Source organism: Aspergillus tanneri (genome assembly GCF_003426965.1).
Source record: "Aspergillus tanneri strain NIH1004 chromosome Unknown AapTan_1_pilon_pilon_pilon, whole genome shotgun sequence".
NCBI lineage: Eukaryota > Fungi > Ascomycota > Eurotiomycetes > Eurotiales > Aspergillaceae > Aspergillus > Aspergillus tanneri.
This window is the reverse complement of record NW_022984628.1, coordinates 4,122,410-4,140,027: the sequence shown is the minus strand read 5'-3', so window position 1 is coordinate 4,140,027 and position 17,618 is coordinate 4,122,410. Positions and strand designations below refer to the sequence as shown.

The 17,618-nt window shown below is 48.3% G+C and overlaps 5 protein-coding genes across 5 annotated transcripts; 3 read left to right on the top strand and 2 right to left on the bottom strand.

Moving 5' to 3' along the window:
* Window positions 1-413: 413 nt before the first annotated feature.
* Window positions 414-2,217, bottom strand: ATNIH1004_003356 (MFS transporter; the record flags this gene model as incomplete). The annotated part of the gene is made up of 5 exons (XM_033568034.1): window positions 414-1,241; window positions 1,306-1,376; window positions 1,435-1,447; window positions 1,506-1,878; window positions 1,934-2,217. 5 exons carry the CDS (start codon window positions 2,215-2,217, stop codon window positions 414-416), a joined length of 1,569 nt encoding a protein of 522 aa, XP_033430029.1.
* Window positions 2,218-9,010: 6,793 nt separating this feature from the next.
* On the top strand, window positions 9,011-12,922 carry ATNIH1004_003355 (uncharacterized protein; the record flags this gene model as incomplete). Its single annotated transcript, XM_033568033.1, has 5 exons — window positions 9,011-9,937; window positions 9,998-10,812; window positions 11,363-11,872; window positions 11,929-12,555; window positions 12,649-12,922. 5 exons carry the CDS (start codon window positions 9,011-9,013, stop codon window positions 12,920-12,922), a joined length of 3,153 nt encoding a protein of 1,050 aa, XP_033430028.1.
* A 323-nt stretch (window positions 12,923-13,245) lies between these two features.
* On the top strand, window positions 13,246-14,238 carry ATNIH1004_003354 (NAD(P)-dependent oxidoreductase; the record flags this gene model as incomplete). Its single annotated transcript, XM_033568032.1, has 2 exons — window positions 13,246-13,293; window positions 13,354-14,238. 2 exons carry the CDS (start codon window positions 13,246-13,248, stop codon window positions 14,236-14,238), a joined length of 933 nt encoding a protein of 310 aa, XP_033430027.1.
* Window positions 14,239-14,333: 95 nt separating this feature from the next.
* ATNIH1004_003353 (F-box protein) lies at window positions 14,334-15,556 on the bottom strand (the record flags this gene model as incomplete). Its single annotated transcript, XM_033568031.1, has 4 exons — window positions 14,334-14,500; window positions 14,573-14,995; window positions 15,090-15,453; window positions 15,512-15,556. The coding sequence occupies 4 exons, from the start codon at window positions 15,554-15,556 to the stop codon at window positions 14,334-14,336; spliced, it is 999 nt and encodes a 332-aa protein (XP_033430026.1).
* Window positions 15,557-16,148: 592 nt separating this feature from the next.
* On the top strand, window positions 16,149-17,605 carry GAL7 (UDP-glucose:hexose-1-phosphate uridylyltransferase; the record flags this gene model as incomplete). Its single annotated transcript, XM_033568030.1, has 4 exons — window positions 16,149-16,249; window positions 16,429-16,616; window positions 16,669-17,434; window positions 17,500-17,605. The coding sequence occupies 4 exons, from the start codon at window positions 16,149-16,151 to the stop codon at window positions 17,603-17,605; spliced, it is 1,161 nt and encodes a 386-aa protein (XP_033430025.1).
* Between the last annotated feature and the right edge of the window lie 13 nt (window positions 17,606-17,618).

Genomic DNA, 17,618 nt, shown 5'->3' with positions numbered 1-17,618 from the left:
GATTTCATTTAAGATATACATAGATCTGGTCGATAGACTATGTCGACATGTGTTGATATCAACGGTTGTCGAGGTAAGAAAGCGAGAGATGCAAGTTCGGATAGACGAGTAGAACGCAACCAGATATTACAGTCTAATGATGTCTCTCTAGTGTATATAGTCTAGCTAATTTTGCATCTATCCCTGATTGATCGTCGGAATTGCTTGAAAGCCAGTGGATACATCGGATCTGTATATCTCAACTGTCCTGCAGATTGGCTACATAACATTACTTAGATAACATATAATGAATTTATTATCCCTCGACCAGTACAACCACGCTATGCGATGACCTCTACCATTACCGAACGCCCCACGCTGATGATACACCGACTTTTATGCATAAACAATCATGGAAATAGAATCAAACCAAATCATGTCAGGTTAGGTAGAAACTTAGGGTTTGTTCGGATACTCTCCCCGTATTTCAACAGGAACAGCGTGGTAGGCGCAAACGCGGCGGCAACGAACGCCAATAGACTATTCCCCCAGCCCAGTCCTAGGCTGTTGTACAGATGGGTCCCTGCAAGGGGGATGGTGGCGCCGAAGATCGACCGCAGACAAAGCTCCGCAGACACCGCACTAGCGGCGTATGTAGTGTAGGCATCCACCAGGTACACCTGCGTCACCAAGTGCACATAGAAGATCCCGGCGCCGAGGAAGAAGGTTCCCATGATGGGCACAATCCAGTGCGTCTGGCACTCAGCGGACCAGCCGTACCAAAGCAGGCCGATAGGCACAAGACAACACCCCAGTACCAGCGGTGGGAGCCGGTCCTCGGGCTTCATCTTGCCATGAATCTGCTCTTGCCGCTTGACATATCGGTCGGAGAAGCAGCCCACCGTGATCTGTCCGAACGTGAACCCCATCCCGATTCCCAGGTAGCCGAGGCCGGCCTCACCCGGACTGAAGTTGTAGACCGTCTCGAAGACATTCGTGAAGGTCGTGAAGAGGATGTACATATAACTGTAGGTGACAGCGCTGTACAATGACACGATCATGACAATGGGCGACAAGACGAGGAATTTGACCGGCCGAGTCAGAGACATCCGCAGCATCTGGCCCATCGTCTGGTCGGAATCGTATTTGGTTCGATAGCGACGTCCTGTTTCCTTCTGCAGCTGCATAGCTTTCCGCTGGAGAATAGTAGGCGCATATGTCTCTCGGAGAAGAATCAACGATCCCACTGCAATAAAGGCTCCCTGTCGAGCCATATTAGCATTGGTGGGCATGGTTGGCAGTAGCCAATGACAGGCTGATACTCACAGCAATGGCTTCAAGCCAGACTGTCCACCGCCATCCGACATTCTGGGCCATAAAGCCCCCGAAAATAGGGCCTATGCCGCGTGAGTACATCTGACGAAAGTCGAGTAGATCCGGGCATGTGGTCCTTACCAGTAACAAAACCCTGTCGAATTCAATTAGTCTTCGCTTCCTATCCAACAAATAGAAGAGGATATACTTACAAGGAGAGGTCCCACCGTCCAGACTGTCATCGCAGTCCCTCGTTCCTCCATCTTCATCATGTCGCTGACGTATCCTCCCCCTACTGTCACTGGAACGGAGCTAGCCAGTCCCATCACCAGTCGAGAGATGATCAGCATCGGCATATTGACGCTGGCACCGCACACAATTGCCGCAATAAAAAACAAGAAGTTCGCCGCGTGCGTCATGGGAAGCCTGCCACTCATCTCCGTAATTGGGGTCAGGATGAGAGGTCCAATTGCCGCGCCCATGACGTAGATCGAGACAACCAGCGAGGAGATAGACGAGTTGTCGGTATGGAACTCATCCATAACCTGCGGCACGGCTGGTGAAAAGATGGTTGATACCAGAGAACTTGCAATGTGTAAGGGACACTGTCAAAGAAGTGCGAAAGAAAAGCCATGCTTACACATTGTAACTGCTCAAGGAAATAAGGCCGATTGTCAGCCACTTGCGAGTGCTCGCCCAATTCTGAGGATTCTGAGGATCACTGGGACTCTCCCAATGGGCAAGGTTGTCATCCTCATCCTGGGATAATTCACCCAATTCCACGTCGCTATCGGACGGTCTGATCGATGTCGTTTCAACATGAATGCCTTTCTTCTCTGGCAATGTCGATCCCAGACTCTCTGAGCTCAAGTCAGATCTAGGAGGGAAGGCAACTTCTGGGTCCTGGTAAGGCTGTGTCGACATGATGATCACCGAAAGGCAAATGTGGTTGGAAGCTCCAGGAGAATGGAAGAAAGGAAGTGCGAGCGTAAGAAGGCAGCTATTGTCGTAGAAATAAGTACATAAACTCTGGTTCAAAAATAACAATTTCGTCAGGGAAAATATCCAAGTCGTAGCTGATCGTGATCATATCGCCTGATTTTGGCAGGCAACGCGCGTCCATACAGCTGGATATTCTTGGTATGTTGGCCCTTGCTTTTTTTTCTCTCATTTTTATTTTCGTCTTTTTTGGTCAGAGCTCCTTATTTTTCTGATTCCCAGTAACCAGAAAAACCCTGCATCGGATGGGTCATCCTACATTGGTGGGTACGCAAATGGATATCTGCTGGGCGGGCAGCACGGGCTCAAAACCAAGCTATAGGGATGGCGATTCCAATATTGCCCCTTGCGTGGAGAAGCCTTATTCCATATCCAATATCACACAATGCCAATAAGCCCAGCTTATCCTGTGATCTACAGAGCTATCCATCCTCAAGGAAACGCATCATAGTCATCTCCACATGATCTGCTATGCTCAAGGCTTTGGTTCCAATTCCCAGGCATGGCGATTGTATCCTAAAAGGCTATGACGATGAGGTGAGAGGCGCCTGCCCCTTCGGTTGGTATCCACGTTGACGTGGCCTTAAGCAACCAAAGAATGCGTGCCCGTGATCTTCAGGGTCACCACCGAGGGGCAGATATTGCTAGACGAGAACTCCCGCAAAGGACGCATGTGAAGGAAGGAAACTACCACTTGGTCGGTGGATCCATAGCCATTTTTTTCTGGCTGTTAGGGGTCTAGAAGGTGTTTCGCCATTCCTGTCACCGCTATGGATGTTGTGGAGCACTACCAGCCATGATGTATTAGACATTTGCAGTATTCTGAGTAAGTACTCCCGTAGATGCTAGTTCGATCTGCCGAGTGGTTACTCCATACATCTATTTCCCCGGACAGGGGGCTGGGTGGGGATGAAAAGGCTGGGGGTCAACAATGATAAATTCGAAACATGACCGAATGTCGATTATGTATGTTCCGTGACATAATGAGACCTCCCACTGAGTTGCTTGAGATATGCAGATCCGAATGCCTGACAGGGCAAGGCGAACTCCGATCCAGCAATGTTTGACCCGCAAAACGATTGGGCGACGCAGGCGGGTGATCCCCCTCGGTACCGACTATCGGATGTCCATTAGCGACGTTGACGACGACTGTGGTGGGGGCATGGAGATAAGGATAGTGATTACTAACAGCCCACCCAATAGTTATATTCGATCGGCAAACAAGTCTCTCTGAAAATAGTAATGTGAGGGCACTCTTTCCAACGGCTAAGTCGAAGTAGATGAGAGAAATGTCAAGTCATCTCGGGTGAACAATGAATGCGGAGGAGTTTAACCATCCGCTTCCCTGAGATAGCAAAAAATGCTAGACTTTTGCCATCTCAGACTCTGTTACACCGTACTCACATTATGGTTCAGTTCGGGATATCCAAGGTTCCGGGGAGATCGTCTCAATTTTATGCAACTCGATATTGAGAGCGGATCCCGTGGATCTCCGCAAGGGTCCTAAGGCTGCCCGGTGCTTAAACCTGGGTCAGGACCATGGTATCAGAGTCAAAAGCGGCTTGTTTCTCAAGCTTCTGACTCATTCCAAGAATTTCATACAGCATTTGAATTCGTATCACTCAAAGAATCAAGGTTAATCCGTAGACAGGACGGCTTGTGGACATTCTTCCCGGACATTTCGAGCGGCTGGCAATGATTTGGAGTCGTCAAGCTTCAGCCTCCGAAGTTTCCCTGCCAGTCCCGTGCAGATCCACGTGATAAGATGATATTCTAGTAATTCTACTCGGCTTAGAAAATTCCTATAAGCTTGTGTGCGTCCACTGAAGTATATAATATATCTCAACTGCCCTTTATTTGCGTACACAATCTATTCCACGCTAAATTGATCTCGCCACGATCACTATGATTCAGGGGAAAGGGGCAGAAGAACACTATACCAGCTACACGCAAGTGGCCTACTAAGGACCGTATCTGATAGTATCTATTACCTCGAATACTATCTGATGAACGCATAACCTCTTCCAGGAATAGGGGCAGGCCAGATATCTTGGTCTTGGAGATATTGAGGATGGAGTCTGTGAGATGGCCTGGTAGATCCTGTCTGAGAATAACGACCATAAGCGATGATGACCGTACGGATCATTAGCACATAGAGAAAGCGTCTCGTGAACAGTGCAATGCTTGATACCAGCTAAATGGAACAATATGAATGCTTCGCCTTCGAACCATCTACCAGCCCTCCGACCAAACTACACCGTCGCAGAAATCAGATCTACCATTCAATGCTCATGTGTACAGACCAGACTAGCGCAACAAGCGGATGATATAATAGGTCGAATTCGATCCAAATACCTAAAGGAGGTTGAATGATATCCAATCTGTCTGAAAGGTCAAACCCTTCTCCAGAGTGGATTCAATTGAATCATATCGGAGCCTTTCGAGCAAACCGAAGAAAGAACTAGATGCTTTGTACTTGATGTGGCAGTGGCATGCTATTTGACTCTACATTGTATATTATATGGAGAGCCAATATCCCTATGTATTTAAATAGTTGCTTCTGCATAATTTGTGCAAACGTGAATCTATTGCCCACATAAGAGCATGCTATTAATAATACACCCTCACCTAAGGTAACCGGTAAGCGAGAACGATGCTGTGGCATGAACAGTATAATATTCTGTCAATCTGAGCCGCGTTCTCGTAAGCGAGCGTTCCGCCCCCCGCCGGTCAGTTAAACGGGAGCCTTTCAAAACACCCAAAAATTCGCATTTCTATATAAAAATTAATTACTACATTGATTAGTACATTGCCTCCATGTATGACCATGAATATGACGATTAGAGCACTACTGCGGTGGCTCCGGTACGCGTCGTTTATATGTAAATAGTGCTTAATCTACCGGTTTAGTATCTTGACATCCTTGGACCTCCTTCTGTTGCTGTATATATTCCTGGGCCTCTGCGTAGAAAACCCTCTGCATAGCTATCTGTCGCTTAGATTACTTCATTTTTTGATATTCTGTTTCATTTTCCTCCTGTAGATACTTTATTTCTTTGGCAAGAAAAGCAGTCTCATTTGAGCCATTTTGCGCTCTTTGATAGTCTTGTCTAATCGCGCTTCCAATGAAGATGGGGAGATCTGTGCACGCGCTCTAAGCAAATTCTTAATTTTAGATGCTTGCTTCTGGAATTGCTTAGGATTATACGGTGTTTTGGTTGCTGAATTGGTCCCCCAACTCCCTGGGGATGTAAAAGTGCTAAGTTGAATATTAGTCTGTTCATGAGCTCTTTCGGGGTAGACTACGTACCAGCAAAACACCGCTATAAAGAACCCCATTGTAGAGAATCCCCCGTTGTAGAGAATTTAAATTCTGATACAAATTTGCAGAATAGCCCGCTATCCATGTTACCTCTTCCATACAAGTTTGCATATAGCGAATAACAAAAAGATTAAATTTTTGGCTGACACCCTTACTCTTACTTTAAATTCTAATTAAAATGGCAAAACGCTGTGCTATCACAAACCGCCAGCGGTCTGCCATTCGCGCTTACAATAAATTAAGGCCTTATTTAAGCCGAAATTAGCTATCAAAGTGGTTTGATGAGTTGTATAATTATAAGATCGTTCTATCTAACGTCTCACGAATTCTATTTCCAAGATTGGACTGGCTACTGCAAAAGACCTCCAATTAGATATTATAAAGCGTTGTATAAAAAGCTGGCCAGACCTGGAGCAGGCACTCGAAAACTCAATAGAAAGTTAAATTGCAATATCTCAAGAACTTATATGTGAAAAAGCATGCCAGTTCTGACTATCTTTTATCTAAAAAGGAGATGCTTTAATTTAACAATGGCTGGCTCCGGGCGCTTCCAAATCGTCGAAATATTTCTTTCGTATTCGTCATGGTAAAGCCAGCAGTGTCTCTATAGACGCAGATATAGAGATGCATTTTATTCTACAAGTTATATGCCAGTGTTCGTCTAAAAATGTTCTTAATTGCAATGAAAGCGGTCTACAGTGGAGAATAATCCCAGATTGAAGTCTGACCACTTGCTTAATTCTAGGAAGAAAGAAAGATATGACGCGAATTTTATACGCTTTATTTTTATACAAATATGGATGCCCCTGAGCGCCTTCCTATTTGGAGTATTAGGACTGCAAAAAATCCACATGTTTTTTCTCTGGAATTAATATTGAGAATCTAGGGTGCTAATGGGGCTAAAATAAAAAGGCATGGATAACTGGGAAGATCTTTAAAAAGTGGATTTGCTGGTTTGACGTAAAGGGCTGGAGCCCGCTTGACCTCTCGGGCCAATTGACACATTGACCCAATTATCCATCCCTATTATCCCTATTGTCCCTCCTGTCCTTATTGTCCCTATTGTCCCTACGGGCCCTGTTCACCCCATTGGCCACCTCGATGACCCACACCACGTTACTCTCTTTTTCCCTTTCTTTCCTTCAACGATTCCTTTTTGTACATAGCCCTTTATATAGGTTCTACGGGTTCAGGCCCTGACATTTGATATAAGAATAACCAGGTCCTTTTTAAATAAAAAATTTCTCTGTTTATATAGCAGCTTTTAAAGAGATCTCTATACAGCTCCAGAAGACTTTAATTGTGCGGCTACCAGCTAATTCAACAGCCAAATACCAGCCTCATGATCAAGGAATTATTCGTACATGGAAGGTGTTACGGAACACTATAATCCGCCCGACTTGGCGGTGCGGAAGTATCTGACGATCCATTCTACCCCTCAGTCCTTTAGTTAGCTGAGCACCCAAGATCTAGAAGTCGAGCACCTAGATAGGAATGCAAGAGACTCAGTTGATTGAGATACTGTGATTCCTGGTGTTTCCACCGAAGGACATCTACTTCCTAGTTAGGCTAGTTTGCCTGTAGCTGATAGAATAGCTCCCTGCGCATCACTTGCCCTGAATTCCACAGCAAAAGGCATACTGGAAACCTAAGTGACTACTTTATATGGTGGCTGATTTGGCCACAGCTCGATCCAGTAGTTACAATGACCCTTTAAGCGCCATATGATGGGCGGTTCAAGCATAGGACGTAGATCTAAACAATGAAGCTATTTAGTTGCTTTACGTGTGACTGCTAAGCAACTCGATCAAATTGGTGCTATCTAACGAGAATTTAAGCGTAGAGAGGAGCAAGAGACTGGTGAGTGGGTGGTGCAGGAAGGAAACAAGCTAGATACAAACAACACATACCCATCACATTACAAAGGCTTTGGCTGCTCAAGATAATACAGAAATAGTTAATATGCAGCTTTTAAATAAGCTGCAAGCAGGCCTTGATCAGCTAGCAGCATTAAATTTTAAGAGATTATGAAAATAAACCTATTCCTGATCCCTATAGAGGAGGAGGTTACTAATGATCTTGAGAACCTGGATAGCCTCATTCTTCCCAATTTAGCGCTAAGATACTGAATCTGATAATAAAGAAGTCCACGAAGTGCTTCCTAAGATCTCCGTAAACAATGATTTGGAGGCACTGTATAAACTACGATTACATGAAAAACGCAAGTTTATGGAAATCAAAAGGCTTCTTCAGGAACTTCTACACCAGGAACAAGCCTTAATAGAGAGGAAGATGCAGAATCAGTACCAGACTAATATCCGGACCTTTTTGAATTTCGTTGTATGTCTCTTTATTTTTATAAGCTAATATTGCAAGTAAGATCCTTTCCTCCTCAGTCAAATTATTTGAATATACGTGCTTTTGGTGGCAGGTAGGTGGTTGAATTGCCCGAGTATTTCGGCCGCGGTCCGGACGCGAGAGGTGGAATCGCTTACCAGTTACGTTACATAGTCCAAGTCTACTGACGTGGAAGCTAAGCTCTGCGGGCAACTTCATTCCAGGGACGCATCTCGCTTAGCTGACTTGGCAGGGTTTTTTTTTTTGCCATCGTCGTCCATGTTGAATCAATCGGAACCGGTGGCGAACCCACGGGATCCGCTTCGGCACGAGATAGCCGGTGAAGGATGCAGTGTAACACAATCAAAGCATCAATGCATCCATCTCGTTACGTGACGCAGACAGTCGGACCTATTAGTCTACCCAGGTGAACTTCCTTTCCTTTGTATGACTTGGATCTGGATTTGTCGTCACTGGCAGACGAGAGGTGGAGATACAGGAACACGACTCCGTAATTCCGGGGCTATGATTCGCGAAAGACAGGCCCTGGTGACTTTCATGGTTGGCCTCTGCTTTGTTTTATCGTGTTTGGAGAGAAAAATTCGTTCCATTTTATGTATATTTTCAGTGCAGCTCTGCCGATCTCAAGCCGAGGCACCGCTCGGGTGAATATGCAGGGTTGGCATTTTTATTTCCACTTCGAATCCGTTTTTTTGCCCCTCATTGTCTATTTTTATTATATGTTTTCTCGAAGTTCGTTTCACCTATTAATACTGTAGGGTCAGACATTTCTCTGTATTTCCCTAGTAGGTTTGCACGTAGCACTGGCCGGGTTACACGACGCCATACCAACGTCTCCAAGCACAACCACAGGGTGCACAATCCAAAAACAGGCTCAATGAAATAACCTCTGCTTTCATTAAAACCAATATCCGGTGGGTCTGCCACAATTATTGTGACACCTGAGCGATGATCCCCGGATGTCTGTGTGGCGAGCTCCTGGGTCTCCAGAAGTCCTAACTGACATCCATCATCTGGGAATATGCAGACAAAACGGGCATGACAGGCTCCGCCGCCCGTGGTGAGGAGGTCCTCCCGTCAAGAATCAACTATTGGCGTCTTCTCTTTGACCAGAACGTGGTGACGCAGGAGATCGCGAACCACCCCTATGATGGCTCCGGAACCGAGGAGGACCCGTACGTGGTCGTTTGGATCCCCAATGATCCGCGCAATCCGATGAACTTCAGCTCCGCTAGGAAATGGTCCTACACTGTCCTCGTCTCCTTCATCACTCTCACTACCGCATTGGTCTCGTCTGCCTATTCGGGCGGAATGCGCCAGATTGTCGAAGATTTCGGTTGCGATCAGGAGGTTGTCATCCTCGGCATCTCGCTGTTCGTGCTGGGATTTGCATTCGGCCCATTGATCTGGGCTCCACTGAGTGAAACCTTTGGCCGTCGCCATATTTTCACTATCACGTACTGCCTAATGACGGCGTTTAATGCGGGGGCGGCGGGTGCTAAGAACATCCAGACGCTCATCATCCTGCGCTTCTTCGCCGGCTTTTCGGGATCATCTGCTTTTGGAAACGGCGGTGGCAGTATCAGTGATCTGTTTCCTGCGTCTCAACGCGGCATTGCTATCAGCCTGTTCGCCGCGGCGCCATTGTGTGGCCCGACGTTTGGGCCTGTCATCGGCGGATTCCTCGGTTCTGGGGCGGGATGGCGCTGGGTCGAAGGCTTTATGGCTGCGTTTTCGGGCGTAGTTTGGCTCTGTGTCTACTTTTTTCTGCCCGAGACTTACGCCCCTGTCCTCCTGCGGCGAAGGGCAGCCAGATTGTCGGAACTGAGCGGCAAGGTTTACCGTAGCAAGCTAGATATTGAACGAGGCATGGTGCCGCTCCTCAAGACTCTCTCCACGGCACTTTCGCGGCCTTGGCTCTTGCTGTTCCGAGAACCAATTGTCTTTCTGTTCTGTGTGTATATGGTATGTATATTGGAGTTGACTTATGCATCCGGAATAGTTTTGCTGAACGGACGTCCGTAGGCTATCATCTATGGCACCCTGTACATGCTCTTTGCCGCCTTCCCAATCGTCTACCAGGAGATTCGGGGCTGGAGTGAAGGCGTGGGAGGCTTAGCCTTTATGGGAGTCCTGGTTGGCATGATCCTTGCTGTGGCGTATACCATCCCTGATAACCTTCACTACGCCAAACTCTGCCGACAAACAACCGGCCGCCTGGCCCCAGAGGTTCGACTGCCACCCAGTATCATCGGGGGAATCGCCTTGCCCATTGGATTGTTCTGGTTCGCCTGGACAAACTCCCCATCCATTCACTGGATGGCCTCCATCGCTGCTGGGGTTCCATTTGGATTCGGTGAGGTCCTGGTGTTCCTCAGTGTCTTCAACTATCTGATCGACTCGTATACCATATTTGCAGCATCTGTCCTGGCGGCTAATTCGGCCCTTCGGTCTCTGTTCGGAATGGCATTCCCCCTATTCACAACCTATATGTACCATAACCTCGGCATCCACTGGGCGTCGTCGATTCCTGCATTCCTGGCTCTCGCCTGCGCTCCAGTTCCCATTCTTTTTTACCTATATGGAGCACGGATTCGCAAGCGGTGTGTATATGCCGCCGAGTCTGAGGCCTTCATGGAGCGTCTCGCTGAAATGCAGAACAATCCCGCACGTCCGCAGCTGGTTGAAGATAAAGAGAAAGCAGGCATTGAAGAGAGAAACGATTCGAGGGACAGTGGTTCTACTGATGATACTGAGAGTCTGTCGCTGGCTGGAATGGGCGGACGAGCTTCTCGAGCGAGTCGACAGTCGGGGCACTCTCTAAGGCACACAGCGACTCAGTATGAGGAAAATCCATATGATATTGACCGGGTGAATACTCGAAACTCGGTGATAAGTGGTCGAAGAAAGAAATAGGCCTTTTGCTTGAGTTTTCGATTGTCCCAAACGACTTGTTTTGTACTCGGTCAACAATGAAGGAGAGCAGCATGGCCAACTGTGATGCATCACCTTGCATGATTATCGAACTGGACATAGAAAATAGTTAGGAATTAATGCTGATCACAAACTTCAACCATTCTGCAGTTATCCCCCTCCTGTCAGACGATGCTCAAACTAACAGATTCATGCCTGTGTGACTTGCCTAATGTAGTATGCTAGCAATTCTGCATCACTTTGTCACAGGTTCTTCATTCGCTATTCTCCTTTCTTCACTGGCCCTAGGGTCTTTTCTTATTATTATTTTTGTCTTGTTTTTGATCTTTATTTTTATACTCTTTTTCTTTTCCCCATCCTCTTCTCCCTGTGTACTATAGGTTTACCGATCTCATCTTTCTACTTTCTTCCCTGCATGAGCATGGAGAAACCCACCATCCTTTTCTTGACTAACAGCGAGCTAGGACAGGCTTCTATCTCGTTGGCGGTCGCCCATGAGTTCCTCACGCGTCCTTCGTATACCGTCCATATTGCATCCTTTGCTAATCTGGAACCAGCCGTGGATGCCCTCAACGCCCGTGCCAAAACCCTGGCGTCAGCGACGACCACAGCCACTTTCCATCCGATCAGCGGCCCTTGCATGAAAGATGCTTTCCCTGGAGATACCGAGTCGATTGATTATTTCAATTTTCATCCGATCGGCTTTTGGGGAGCTCGACGACAAGTCACGAACTTGGTGTCGACCACGTTGATCCCATGGGACGGCCCGCAGTACGTGGCGATCTACAACGACTGTGTCCAAATCATCAAGAAAACACAGCCAGTGATCGTGGTTCTGGATCCCTTTTTTTATGTTGCCGTGGATGCGTGCCGCATGCTTCACTGGCCATACGTCGCGTTGAGCCCCAACACGGTCAAAGATATCGTTCCTCAACCGAAGCTGGCCAGTCTGTGGAAATACCCAGCGTGAGCTCTCATGTTTCTCTCCCTCTTTGCCGCATGCGAGCTAATTCCAAAATTAGCCTGTTCTCAGGATATGCCTATCCCATGCCGTGGAGATTGGTGCCTTTCAACATTTATCTCACTGTAAAGGTGGGTTGGGCATTGATGAAAAGCAAGCAGTCCAAGGAGCTGAAGGAGTATCGCAATACACATGGGCTGATGGGCCCCAATCCCTCGGTGAATATCAGTCCAGGAGACAAGATCCCATTTCTTCTCCCCACTCGACCGGAGACCGATTTCCCCTGCTTCATTCCGGACAACTTCACACTCTGCGGGCCCATTGTGCGTCCCTGCAACCCAATTTCTGAGGAGTGCCCCGAGCTAGCTGCCTGGTTGTTACTGCGGCCCACAGTCCTAGTGAACATGGGATCGCACGTCAAGTACAACCCAGCGCAGGAAAGGCAGTTTGCAGAGGGTTTCCGAATGCTGATGGACCGCAGAAAAGATATTCAAATCCTGTGGAAGCTCCAGCGAACGGGTGAAAAAGTTGAGCCTACTGCTCTGGACAGTCTTCGCCCCGCCATTGAACAGGGCCGTGTGCGTATCGAGTCCTGGCTGGCCGTGGACCCGATTTGCGTCCTCCTGAGCGGCCAGGTGCAGTGCATGGTGCACCACGGAGGTGCCAATTCCTATCATGAAGCTGTCCGGTGAGTGTTTCCAACAAAAGAAGTGTCCTGACACTGGTACGTGCTATGTCTGCTAACTGAGGGGGCCGCGTATTTGGTCATCGCGATCTTTAGAGCCGGAGTTCCCCAGGTCGTACTTCCTCTCTGGTTTGACACCTATGATTTTGCCCATCGTGCTGAGTTCTGTGGGATCGGAGTCTGGGGCAGTCGTCAGAGTGCGCCCGCCGTCCAGTCAGGCGAACTGGGTCGTGCGTTGATCCGGGTTCTGGCGAGTGACGAGTCGTTGGCGATGGCGGAGAGGGCAAGAAGGGTGGCGGCGCAGTTGGGTAAGGAGGGACGCGTGGTAGCCTGTGAGAAGATCATTGATTTGATCCAGGAGAAGAAGTAGCGCGACTATTGGCCGTATTTAGATGTCTTTTATTAGATATCTGAGATGGTCTCCATGATGGCGTCAGCGTGCGGACGCGGAATTAAACCGCGGACTAAGTAATTAGTCAGTAATCCTGTATGTATCCATGCTGACAGCTTCGTTTTTTTCCTATTCCATCCATTATTGCAGCAGGACGTAATCATTGTTCCCCGGGAGTTTCCGGACCAAGGGACTGTTTTCTCTCTGCGTGACCCTCCATATATTCTGTCGCTTTCCCGTGAATAGATTGTTGCAATCAATTGCCTGGGAATAACATCGACAGTGTCTACATCTCTTCAAGCATGGCTTCAGAACGAATCGCTTGGATTGGCCTGGGTAACATTGGCCGGGTAAGGCGATCCTCATCGACGGACCTCAATCCTCTCCATCATCTCTAACCGACATCACAGGGCATGAGCCGAAACATCGCCCTGAAAGGCCCTCAGACCTCACCTCTGATCATCTACAACCGCACCATATCCAAATCCGCTGCATTCGCAGAATCTCTCGGCTCTAACAGCAAAGTCACCATTGTATCGTCGGTCTCCGACGCGGTTCAACAAGCCACCATCACCTTCATCTGCGTCGGTGACGATGCCGCCCTCGACCAGATCATCAACGCCGTCATCTCTGATTCCTCTGTCGACCTGACCTCCAAGGTCATCGTTGACTGCTCCACCGTGCACCCCGACACCTCGCGACGCATCCACACCACGCTCTCCGCGCGCCAGGCTTCCTTTATCGCCTGTCCCGTCTTTGGCGCCCCCAACGCCGCAGACGCAGGTCAAATGATCGTCGTCCCAGCAGGTGACGCTGACGTGATTGCCCGATTGACCCCGTTCTTCGACGGTGTCACCTCCAAAGCCATCCTGGATATACCGGGTGACGACGTCGGTCGCGCCCCGGCCCTCAAGCTCCTGGGTAACACGTTCATCTTGAATACCATCGAGACCGTAGCCGAGGGTCTAGTCGCCGCGGAGAAATCCGGAGTAGGCGTCCAGACTTATCGTCAGTGGTTGCATATGTTCCTCCCCGGCCCGTTTGCCAAATACGCCGACCGCATGGTCGAAGGCGACTACTGGAATCGCGAGGAGCCGCTGTTCGCTGTCGACTTGGCTCGTAAGGACCTGCGTCATGCATCTAGTGTGGCAGGTAAGGGAGGGGTGCGTATGCGTAGCGTCGAGGTCACGGATGAGTATTTGAAGCAGGTTAAAGCGCAGAGGGGCGAGAAAGGGGATATTGCAGGACTTTACGGGGCGATTCGGAAGGAGTCGGGACTGGAATTTGAGAATTAAATTAAGTGAACTCTGCTTTGTACTCTTTGTAGTTGATTTACAAAGTCTTCGATATTGATAGCAACATTGCGGGTAGATGGTTCAATTGTATTCCTCTAACGTATATCATCCACAGGATTTTGTGTATCGTATATCATAGATATCATGGGCCTGTCAAGCCTTCTTGTAAACATCACTGTTTTGGTATAGTTCTGCTGATGCTGCTGCTCCACCAATGACCGTTCCATCGTCAGCAATAACCGGGTGGTACGAACATGCAATTCTACATCCATCAGTCCAGACATCTACCCTGGTAGCCTAGTAGTCTAGACTAGGTATTAGATATCCAACCTACCTTCAATATCCAATTCGTAACTCGTTAGAACTTCCTCATCTGGAAGGACAAGATCGGTGATACTCTCATCCAGATAGTTCGTCTTCCGGACTCGGACTTTCAGACCTACGTTTCTGTCCTGGTCAACCCAGAGCATGTGACACTGGTCGTTGGTATTGAGATGAGATTCGCCTTCCGTATCCTCGTCGTCATCATGAGATGTATCCACGCAGCGAGAGCATGAGTGCTCTTTCAGCCAGTCCCGGAATACACGCACAACCCCATCTTGGACTGTGTTCGCGCTCATCAGAAGATGACTCTGACCCCCGGGCATACCTTTGAAGATGTTCACGACGACGCAAAGCTGCGAAAAATCCTCGAATGATTCTAAATGTACGGGTCGTGTCACTGTTACTCGTTCCTGGTCTGGTGATAGTTCGGGATCTTGGATCAATCCAGTCAGTGTTAGGTATGTGTGATTGGATATAGATGTAACTGATGGATGTATTTAGCTATCTAAAGGAATGGGATTGCTCACTTGAAGGGACCAGTCTTGTCCCACTCATTATTTCTCTGACTGTCGCTTCGGGACGAAATCGCGAATATAACGCCGTGAGACGACCGAGTCGCTGTGCTGGGTTGAAATCTTCATACATTGACCCTGTCCCTTCATGTCGAGTGCTGAGGCCATCTGTACCGAGATGTTTACAGAAGATGTGTGGCTCGATCAGCTTCGAGCTCGGGTGGAAGCATTCAAGGATCAGCTTGTATTCTTCTAGAGAGGCGGAGAAGAGGAGTCGATAGTGCAGGATGCGGAGGATCAGGGAGTGAAAGCGATGCGAGATGGTGGTGAGAGGGAGGAGAGTGCGTGTAGGGAATGAGGAGAGGATTTGGACGAAGACCTGGCTTATATGATAAGCATTGAGTGGTATCTTGGCTATTGGGATGTAACTACTGTACCTCATTGGGGAGGGAGTACAAGGTAAATGGTTTGGGAGAGATCATAATATATTTATATTTTAGCGGGTATTCAGTGGAGGTACTAGCTATTCCAAGGACATGGGAACAAAACAATGGCATCTATCCGGTAAATAAACCAATTCATAAGAACTGGTCAACGGGATATTCTCTAGATGCTGTCCTGTCTTTAATGTGCCGGGTCTTTATAACTATTCCCCAGGGTGTGACGTCAGCATCGGCCCGTTGACTCGGGGAACCGGTCTGACATGGCAAAATACCCGATTAAGCGCGACCACATTGCCCTGTATGGGCAGATACAGGTAGTATGATACCTGCCAGATGGCGCATGATAGTATGATGTTTATCTGTTAATTCTCTGAAGACATTGTCCTGGAATAGTCAAGAGACATGAGTTCACTGGAATTTCCCGATTCCCTGTGATTTCGGTACCGAGAAGATCTGCCCAATTAAAACGGGTAAGCGCAGGTCCGGAGACCCCGCGACGGGTGGGTTGTTGCCCCGCCATGCGACATCTTTGTCGTTTGTTCTAGTTCAAATCTTTTTCTCTTTCCTTTCCATTGCATGCTTCCCCTCTAGCTGCATATGGTAGTTTCGATATCATACAGAACTCGTCGCAATGGTTGAAAGCATTCTCGACGACATCTCCCACCGGAGATTCAATCCCCTCCGGGGCTCCTATGTCTTGGTTTCTCCCCATCGCACCAAGCGTCCTTGGCAGTAGGTTACATCCTTTTTTTTTTTTTTTGGTTTTTTTTTTTTTTTTTTTTTTTTTTTTTTTTTGGTTTGTTTGTTTGTTTTTCATTTTTTTTTTTTAGAGTTCGGAATCATGCGGGATGCCGCCAGTAGAAACCCTCCAAGCATGTGACAAGACACCAGGCTGAGACATCAGTAAACAGAGGAGCACAAGAGACCCCGTCGAAGACAACTCTGCCCACTTACGATCCCGCGTGCTACTTGTGTCCTGGAAATAAGCGTGCGCAAGGAGATACCAACCCCAAGTACGAGAAAACCTTTGTTTTTGTAAATGACTACAGCGCAGTCAAAGAGGAGCAGGCGCCGTACAATCCTGCTGAAAAGATCGATGGTATGTTCTCACTCTCCATCAACTGAGGATCTGCAATCTAATCTGGCTATAGACTTGGAGTCATTTTTCCTGCAGGCGGACCCTGTAACTGGCAAATGCTATGTGCTCACTTTTTCTGCGGCGCATAATCTCACCTTGGCGGATCTGATGCCCGCAGAAATCGCCCCCGTCATTGACGCATGGACCGAAATTTACACGGCTCACCTCTCCCCAAAATCGCCCCTCGCCGCTGTTGCGCCTCTGACGACTTTGTCTCTTAACTCCGTGATGGCGGAGCTGTCCAAACCCAAGGAGCAATACCGATATATGCAGATCTTTGAAAACAAGGGATCGGCTATGGGATGCTCGAACCCCCATCCGCACGGCCAGGTCTGGACCACAAGTTCGCTGCCCGAGGAACCGGCAATGGAATTGGAGCAGCTGAAGAAGTACCGCAAAGAGCGTGGAGGCAAGCACATGCTGGAGGATTATGCGGCCCTGGAAAGCGAGAGGAAGGAGCGAGTGGTGTTCGAGAATGAGGCTTTTTTGGTGGTCTGTCCCTGGTGGGCTATCTGGCCGTTCGAGACGATGATTGTCAGCAAGAAACACAAGCGGGCGCTGGTTGACTTGAATGCGGACGAGAAAGGACAATTGGCGGAGGCCATTGCGGAGATCACACGACGGTATGACAATTTGTTCGAGACGCACTTCCCTTACAGCATGGGTATCCACCAGGCGCCGCTCGAGGGCACCGAAGAAGAGATTGAGTCGTCGTATCTGCATCTGCATTTTTATCCTCCGCTGCTGCGCAGCGCCTCGGTGAGGAAATTTTTGGTTGGGTAAGTCCCCCCCCAATGTTTTATCACTTTTCGGTGGTTACCATGCAAGATACTAATTATCATAGGTATGAAATGATGGGTGAGCCCCAGCGTGACATCACCTCGGAACAAGCTGCCGCAAGACTACGGGGATGCGGAGGAGAGCTGTATAGAAAGAAGATGGACAGTTGAACCAGACGGCAGT